This window comes from Eleutherodactylus coqui, chromosome 11 (genome assembly GCF_035609145.1).
Source record: "Eleutherodactylus coqui strain aEleCoq1 chromosome 11, aEleCoq1.hap1, whole genome shotgun sequence".
NCBI classification, from domain to species: Eukaryota; Metazoa; Chordata; class Amphibia; order Anura; family Eleutherodactylidae; genus Eleutherodactylus; species Eleutherodactylus coqui.
In genome coordinates this window covers 64211956-64221386 of record NC_089847.1, presented here as the reverse complement: position 1 = coordinate 64221386, position 9431 = coordinate 64211956, and the positions used below count along the sequence as shown (strand labels likewise).

Sequence of the window (9431 nt, the reverse complement as noted above, 5' to 3'; positions counted from 1 at the left end):
CTATTGTGGGTAAAATGTTTGAGTGGTTTCTAAGAGATGTTATCCTAGAAAATCTCAATGAAAATAGCTGTATAACTCCATATCAACATGGGTCTATGAGGGGTCACTCCTGTCAAACCAATCTGATCAGCTTCTATGAGGAGGTAAGTTCTAGGTTGGACCGGGGAGAGTTATTGGATCTTTTATATCTTCATTTTTCCAAATTGTTTTAAATTGTGCTGTATAAAATGAGAATGCTTGGTCTGGGTGAGAATGTGTGTAAGTGGGTAAATAACTGGTTCAGTGATAGAAAGCAGAGGGTGGTTATTACATACTCTGATTAGATCACTATTATTAGTCAGGTGCCACAGGGCTCAGTATTGGGCCCTATTCTTTTTAATATATCTATTAATGACATTGTGGAGGGATTGTGCAGTAAAATACCAATATTTGCAGATGATATATAGTGTATACATATATCAGGGGACGATATAGAGTTCTCTCCCATTATCTATTTATACCCAGGACTGTGACTATAACAAGGGGGCATTCTCTATGAAAGAAGGTTTCTACACCAACATAGACCACTCTATGTTCTTTACAGTAAGAGCAGTGAGACTATGAATGGTGAACTCACTTAAAAAGTTCAAGAGGGCCTGGATGCCTTTCTTGAGTGTAACAATAGTACATATTATAGTCACTGATTATTTCAGAAGGGTCGGTGATCCAGGGATTATTTTGATTGCAAGGTTTGGAGTCAGAAAGGAATTTTTCCCCCTAAAATGAGGAAAATTGGCTTATACCTAGTGGGGTTCTTTGTTTAACTCTGAATCAACATTGCAGGATAATAGGCTGAACTGGATGGACATATGTCTTTTTTTCAGCCTTAAACACTATGTTATTGTGTTTATATTTTTTTGCACATAGTCAGATACTATGGTTGAAAATTAATTCATGCAGAACAACAGATCTGCATGCCATCAATGGGGATGATTGCCATAGTAGTAAATAGAGAGCTGAGCATATTCACTCTGCTTGGATGCAGCAGCCTGTACCTCACAGGCTGAATTGCAGGTGGGACTTGCATCTACTAGACATTTATGATAGATCCTCTGGGTATGCCTTACATGTCTAACAGAATTCTCCTTTAATAACCAGTGTGGCTCAACACTATCTGCAACATTTCATATGTGAGTTAAAAAAGGTTGAGGTTGACTTCTGTTATGTTAATGTTCTTTAATGACAAGGCAAAAATTATGTGAAAGTAAATTTAGTGATTAGCCTGCAACGCCCCACAGCGACCAAGACACGAGGCCCACACTGAGGAGCTGGCGGGGGTAGAGGTGTCACTTGTCAGGATAGCTCTAACAGACTCCTCCCTGGAGTGACGCACGGAACCACAGCCAGGTCACCGCTACGCCTCTTTTAGTCAACGCTGGGACAACGGTTATCTGTATAAGTGTGGTGAACTTGAAGCTGTCACGCATGGCACCACCGTTCCTTCACACCATTGCGTTCTGGCGTTTGAATAAAGAGAGTCCACACACACGATTGGAACTTGATAACTCAGTCACTGGAAATGGGCAATGACCAGTGAACTTTACTGTATAATTTGCATACTCGCACGTGCAGGAAAGAAGGCTTTTTGGTGATTGGTCAGGGAGGAGAACACAGTGTGAATCCGGGCCTACAGTCTCCGTTATCTGCAGTGCTCCGCTCCTGGACACCCACGCTCCAGGACTCTGAATTACTCTGGAGGAAAAACACGACACCCCACTGACACTCACTCAAAACTCTTGAAGACGACTGCACGGTGGACTTCTTACTCCTTTCTCTCCTCAGAGGTGGTTCCTGGCATGGAAGGACTCGGGGTACCTTTCCTCTTCCTCCATCACTTTGTAGTGGTCCAGAATACCTATTCCTGGCCCCCCTCATTAATGTCATGTCGCTATTATTGTACCTTGATGCCACCGGAAACTAGCGGTTTGACAGAGGAACCCCCCTCTCACACTCCTAGCTCCCGATTGGCTGCATTCGTCAAGTTGCTGGAAGGTCCTTTACCAGTGTCTGGATACAGTCTAGCTGCCCTGCCAGCGGACCTCTGCCTCCACTCCCTCACAGGTACTTACAGCTGCTCTGCCAGTGGCCCTTTGCCTCCACTCCCTGATAGGTACTTACAGCTGCCCTGCCAGCAGCCCTCTTACTCCGCTCCCTCATTGGTACTTGCAGCTCCCCTGCCAGTGGCCCTCTGCCTCTGCTACCTGACAGCTCCCCTTCACCAAGGGTAGTATGGGAAGCAGGGAAGCCACAGTGCCACACAGCTGCACAAAATGTATAATGCTGCAGGACACCGTGGCCCCGGGGAGGCAATGGAGAGTGACAGCAGGAGCAGGGAGCTTACTTCAGGGCTGGGAGGTGGAATGCAGGAGGACAGCGTGGCCCTGGGGTGGGCATGCAGAGTGACACCATGAGCGTGGAGCTTCCTTCAGGACTGGGAGCCCATACAGCAGAAAAAAATCAGTGACTTCCCAGGTACGCACAATGGCAACAACAGCAGCGGGGAAGAGGCACAGATACTCACAGCTGCAGCCGGGACTGCAGAATAAGGGCCTTCCAGGACCTGCAGGGGAGCCTTGTCTGCAGACAATCAGGTAGAGGGGACGTGACCATCCTGTAACTCTTGTCTCCACCAGGACTTCCTGGTGGCGTCAAGATACAATAATACCTGTCATGTCTTTGGTGTAGATGCACTGTGCAAATTGTCTAGTCTCTTGTTATGGGTATAGCACAGCTGCAGCAGATGAAGGGTTAAGGTCTGCATGAGACTAGGAGATGTCTGCAAATGTATCAATTTATGTCCTCTCATGTGGTATGCTGGAGACTATAAAAATGAGTGTCTGAGAGTGTGAAAGGGTTCCGTCCTTCTTGGTTCCTGAGAGAGAGAGTGCCAGCTACATGGGGGTACCTTCAACCCTCATATGATGAAAAATAGAAGAGGAAGAAAGGTATTTCTGAAGTTTCGATGCCAGGAGCTATTAGAGAGCAAGGAGCAAAAGAGAGAGAGGAGTAGAGGAAAGTCAAGACCACTGTGCAGAGGTACTTTCATAAGTGAGTGTTTGTGGAGAGTTTGCCCTTCCGCTTCCAGGAGCGGTACCATACAGATAACGAGGACTGTAGGGCCAATATCATCCTGAGTATACTCTTAGAGAAAGTCTCCCCTTCGAGGAGCAGTACCATACAGATAACGAAAACTGTTATCCTGACCTCCCTTCTTCTGCTTTGCCTGCATTGGTGTGTTCTTAAGCTGTAAAGTGTTAAAGGTTTGCAAGTAAAGTTTTGCCAGGCCCTGACTGTTCCTAGGGACTGAGGTACTTAACCACTAAATCGTGTGGGGACTCTCTTTATTATCACAGAGGTGGAGTCACGTGACAATCTAAAGTTCTTCGGCATGTATATTGGCCATCCCTCTCCTAGAGGTGTCCGGAAGAGGCCCAGTGATACTCTGGCTGAGGCTGCGTGTATCCCTCTGGGGAGGAGTCTGGTAAGTGCCACTGTGACAAGTGACAGCTTTACCCTCCAAGCTCCTCAGCATGTGCCCCGTGTCCTGAGTTGCCCTTTGGGATCCTGCAACTTCACCACATGAGGGTTGAAGGTACCCCCATGTGGCCGGCACTCCTACTCCACTCACAACCGTTGAAGATGATGAAAGACTCACTGTAGTTTTCAATCACTCACTTTTATAGAAGGTAAGACATCACGTGATTAGACAGATCTTGATACTTTCCCAAACATATCCCAGCCACTTTCAGACATTAAAGGGGTTGTCCCTCGAAAGCAAGTGGGGTTATACACTTCTGTATGGCCATATTAATGCACTTTGTAATGTACATCGTGTATTAATTATGAGCCATACAGAAGTTATTCACTTACCTGTTCCGTTGCTAGCGTCCTCGTCTCCATGGTGCAGTCTAATTTCAGCGTCTAATCGCCCGATTAGAAGCGCTTGCGCAGTCCGGTCTTCTCCCTGGTGAATGGGGCCGCTCGTGCCGGAGAGCTGCTCCTCGTAGCTCCGCCCCGTCACGTGTGCCGATTCCAGCCAATCAGGAGGCTGGAATCGGCAATGGACCGCACAGAGCCCACGGTGCACCATGGGAGAAGACCCGCGGTGCATCGTGGGTGAAGATCCCGGCGGCCATCTTGCTAAGGTAAGGAAGAAGTCACCGCAGCGCGGGGATTCGGGTAAGTACTAAACGTTTTTTTTTTTAACACATGCATTGGGTTTGTCTCGCGACAAACGGGGGGCCTATTGAAAAAAAACAAACCCGTTTCGGCACGGGACAACCCCTTTAACCTCTTGCATGCTGCAGCTGTGCAATACACAACAGCAGACAAGACACTTTGCACAGTGCATCCATATAACAGACATAACATGTATGACAATTATGGAGGGGCTGGAAATAGGTGTTTCAGGCCACTACATTACCGTACTATTACTGAGCATAGCACTAATTATTGTTTGTTAATGGGTAAACTGTAGCAATACGCAAACTTCTGAAAAGTTCAGTGTATAACACCGTCTAGGAGTCACAAAAGCCCTGCATTACACTCTTGGGCCACCTAGAAAAGGAAAAAGATTTGTTTTCCATTAACTCCTTCATCTCCTTATTTTTCCCTTCTTCTTCCTTCTATTTTCTTCTTCTTGCTCCTTTCCTTGTCCTTCTGCCTTCTTCTTTTTCCTTCTGCTCCTTCTTTGTCCTTTTTCTTTTAGCGAGTTTAGCCAAGCAGAACCAACTGAGTTTGGGTTCTCCCCCAACCAACTTTTATCAACATTCGACCCGTAACAAGGTCCGGCTGTTTCAGTTCACTCAATGCTGTATACAATGGGCTAAAATGTTTTGACCCCTTAACTCTGTGTCACAGAGAATATGTGACCAACCTATGATATATTAGTCTGACAAGTAATTAGATAGTTAACCTAGACAGCGGTAAGTGTTGCAAGGCACACTGTGAAGGAGTCTGTTGTCACTACAAATAGTTTCCACCTGGAATCCCTGAAGCCTGACTTATTTCACAAGTCTGTGCAGAGCAGGCATGTGGAGAGAAGAGGCAGCGTGAGATATACAATGAAAGGTGAGTAGGGGAGGAGAAATGGAAAGATTGAGTGAAGGAACTGCGTATACACCTTGCAACATCCTGAGGTTTAGTCATGCTGATAACGCCCATAGGGGGTGGGAAAAAGAGGGTGAGAGAGATTCCAGACTCTGTGTCCCGAGAGAAGGCAGAAGGTAAGTAAAGACATATTACTTTTAACATGTGCAGTAATCAATGGTGAAAGGTAACTAGACAGTCATAAGAGAGAGGTTATTTCATGAAAATATACAGGCAAGATGGTAATCGAGCAGTCTTCATACCGTACGCAGTTACATGTGATGACTGGTCACAGCCAGCAGTACAAGGAGTTAGTCACCGCAGAGTATTCCGCTGGTTTTACCAAAGTCCAGCTGGGAAATATTAATCTTTCTGCTTTCATTGTAACGTGACTCTCTAATCCTGTTCCTAAATTCAGAACAAGCATCGTTTACATAGGAGGGGGCAAGCTGGATTTACTGGCATGGACAGCAGATCCGAACCCAGTACTACAAGGTATAGTATTCAGCCGAGTCATTTTCCATCAATGTATAATTATTAATGTATTCTCACTTCTATAGTACAGTCTCCCCACTCATTTCAGTGCTGCAATAAAACAGTGCAGGGTGCTGATTAATGTAACTAAAGCAGAATTTTCTCTCTGAGTTTTTAAAAAAAGAATAGTCTTTCTAGGCTAGATCAGTAATGTCCAATAAAATCCTAGAGCGATATCGCTAGCACTAAGAGCCAGCAGTGCTAAGAAAATGGTCTCTTTGGTTCCTCTCTGCTGTTTGAAGAGCCTAGTAGAACCATGCTTTTCATGGAAGTGGATTATCAGTTGTAGACAACCACAAGATATGGTATAAAATATTTGAATATGTTGTTGCGACAGGTGTGCCCGTCGCTGTCTCCATTCTTACTGTACCAGTTCTTGTTAAACAACACTTGTCTAATTTGAAAAATAAATGGTAAGGAGATGTAGATGCCATAGAGCTTAGGCAATGGTAGAGTATTGTACAGATGCTTCCTAATTATCTCTCAGTGTAGCACGCTGTCTCAAGATGCTTTCACCCGGCAAGGAAAATCATGCAAGAACTTTCTAATGTTTAAATCAGATCACAATGCAAGCTTTTTTAAATTTTATGCAGCTAGGGATTATTTTTTCTTTTTTTTGGGAGGGGGGGGGGGGGGGGGGACAGGGTATATACAGCAGATGTATAACTTATACCAGCTGTACATATATAATTATATGCAGGAGATACCTAGGTTATACCAGCAGTATCGCTACTTATCTGTAGTGATGGGAGGCATTTTTGTTACAAAAACGCCTCACATCGGCGAGTTTCACGTCCTGGTACCTTGCTTGCCCGTGTGAAATTAGCCTCTTATATACAGCATCTCTTAGGCTAGTTCCACATGAGTGATAGTGATTTTTGAGCGTCAGCACTGCTTTCTCTCGCAAAACCATCACTGCCGCTTGTAATTTTTGAGCGCTTTTTTTGTTGCGTGATTTTGCTGTGATTTTTTTTGTAAAAGTGAATAGAACTTTCTAATGTTAAAATCGCATCGCAATGCAAGTTTGTGCGCTGTGACACAATAAGAAGGAGGCTCCATAGGTAACCATGGGAAATAAAAAAAAAATTTGCACATCGCAAAAAGATAGAGCATGCCACGATTTTTGGCTCTGGCAACATTGCATGAGTAAAAACATCGCTAATGGGAAGGAAACCATCCCCCTGCTCAGTGCAGGATTCACTAAATCATCCCAGACAGATATTTGTCCAGCCTATGTTTGAACACTTCCATTGAAGGAGAACTCGCCACCTCCCGTGGTAACCTGTTCCACTCGTTGATCACCCTCACTGTCAAAGTTTTTTCTAATATCTAATCTGTGTCTCCTCCCTGTCAGTTTCATCCCTTTGCTTCTAGTTTTTCCTTGTACAAATGAGAATAGGGCTGATCCCTCTGCACTGTGACAGCCCTTCAGATATTTGTAGACCGCTATTAAGTCTCCTCTCAGCCTTCTTTTTACAAGCTAAACATTCCCAGATCCTTTAATCGTTCCTCATGGGACATGATTTGCAGACCGCTCACCATCTTGGTATTTTAGTAAAAAGAAAGTCCGCCTTCATAGGTATGGAAAAAGTTTTTAGCTTTTATTAATAATCAGTATCACAGCATAATAAAAACTTGTAATGCGTTTCGGTCAGCGGTTTCATCTCACATGTTTCTAATGTTTTTAATCGTATGTGTATTATAAATAGATTCGGTGTTTTCTTGTATAGCATAGGCTGAACAAGGTCGGAATCTGACCGAAACGCGCTCCAAGTTTTTATTATGCTGTGATATTGATTATTAATAAAGGCTAAAGATTTTTTCCATACCTATGAAGGCGGACTTTCTTTTTACTAAATTCCTATTGGATATCATGAAGGACTACACGAACTGCCTAGGATGGATACATAGCCGAGCTACAGGGATCAAGTGTATGCAGGAAAGAGGGTGAGCGTTTGTTTTTTCTTGTTATAGTCACCACCTTGGTAATGCTTCTCTGAACTTGCTCCAGTTTGTCTATGTCTTTTTTATAGTGGGGTGCCCAGAACTGGACACCGTATTCCAGATGAGGTCTGACTAAGGAAGAGTAGAGGGGGTTAATTACCTCACGCGATCTAGACTCTATGCTTCTCTTAATACATCCCAGAATTGTGTTTGCCCTTTTTTGGCTGCTGCATAACCTTGTTGACTCATGTTCAGTCTGTGATCTATTAGTATACCCAAGTCTTTTTCACATGTGCTGCTGCTTAGCCCAATTCTTTCCATTCTGTATGTGCTTTTTTCATTTGTCTTGCCCAGATGTAGCATTTTGCATTTCTCCTTGTTAAATACCATTCTGTTAGTCACCTCCCACTGTTCAAGCTTTACTAGATCTTTTTGAATACTCTCTCTCTTCTTTAGTATTGGCTGTCCTTCCTAGCTTTGTGTCGTCAGCAAATTTGATCAGTTTCCCATCAATTCCCTCCTCTAGATCATTTATAAAAATGTTAAACAACAATGGGCCTAGGACAGAGCCTTGTGGTACCCCACCTGATACATTCTCGCACTTATAACTACTCTTTGAGTACGATCACTCAGCCAGTTGTGAATCCACACGTTGCCTTGTCAATCCCATATTTGGTAATTTTTTCAATAAGTATAGTATGAGATAGTTTGTCAAATGCTTTAAAGTCAAGATATACTATATCTACTGCATTTCCCTGATCAGCCCAGTCAGTGATTCTGTCATAGAAGGAAATTAGATTTCTCTGGCATGACTTGTTTGTTACAAACCTATGCTGGCTCTGGTTAATTACTCTACGGTATTCTTATCCAAGTACTTGCATGCATGCTGTTTAGTACTTTGTTCAAAGATCCAAGTATCAAAATCAGGCTCACAGGCCTGTAGTTTCCTGGATCCACGTTCTTCCCTTTTTTTTAAAGATAGGAACAACATTTGACGTTTTTCAATCTTCTGGGACTTCTCCAGTTCTCCAGGAATTTCCAAAGATTATAGCGAGTGGTTCAGCAATTACCTCTGCTGCTTTCTTTAGTATCCTAGGATGTAATTCATCTGGACTTTGAGACTTGAATTCATTTAAAGGGGTTGTCCCGCGCCGAAACAGGTTTTTTTTTTTTTCAACCCCCCCCCCCCGTTCGGCGCGAGACAACCCCGATGCAGGGACTTAAAAAAAAAACAGCACAGCGCTTACCTGAATCCCCGCGCTCCGGTGACTTCTATACTTACCGGTGAAGATGGCCGCCGGGATCTTCTTCCTCCGTGGACCGCAGCTCTTCTGTGCGGTCCATTGCCGATTCCAGCCTCCTGATTGGCTGGAATCGGCAGGTGACGGGGCGGAGCTACACGGAGCCGGCATCCTGCACGAGAGGCTCCATTGAAGAAAGCAGAAGACCCGGACTGCGCAAGCGCGGCTAATTTGGCCATCGGAGGCCAAAAATTAGTCGGCACCATGGAGACGAGGACGCCAGCAACGGAGCAGGTAAGTATAAAACTTTTGATAACTTCTGTATGGCTCATAATTAATGCACAATGTATATTACAAAGTGCATTAATATGGCCATACAGAAGTGTATAGACCCACTTGCTGCCGCGGGACAACCCCTTTAAGTTAGCTAAGTGTTCCTTCACTATCTCTTTCCTTATAGATATCTTGCATTCTTTTATTCCCTCAATAGCACAGGGAAGATCAGTTGATGTTATATCTACTTTCTAAGAGATAACAGATACAAAATAGGAATTTAAAAGTTTGGCCTTCTCAACATCATTTTTA

The 9431-nt window shown here is 44.1% G+C and overlaps 1 protein-coding gene across 2 annotated transcripts in view; it reads left to right on the top strand.

The window, feature by feature from the left end:
- The first annotated feature begins 5172 nt into the window (after positions 1-5172).
- RIN1 (Ras and Rab interactor 1) overlaps positions 5173-9431 on the top strand; it is a 34179-nt gene continuing 29920 nt past the window's right edge. For both annotated transcript variants that reach the window (XM_066582258.1, XM_066582257.1), the window contains exons 1-2: positions 5173-5264; positions 5546-5622. In XM_066582258.1, coding sequence (XP_066438355.1) covers positions 5591-5622 — 32 coding nt within the window. In that variant the 5' untranslated portion in view covers positions 5173-5264; positions 5546-5590. The remainder of the gene's footprint in view (positions 5265-5545; positions 5623-9431) is intronic.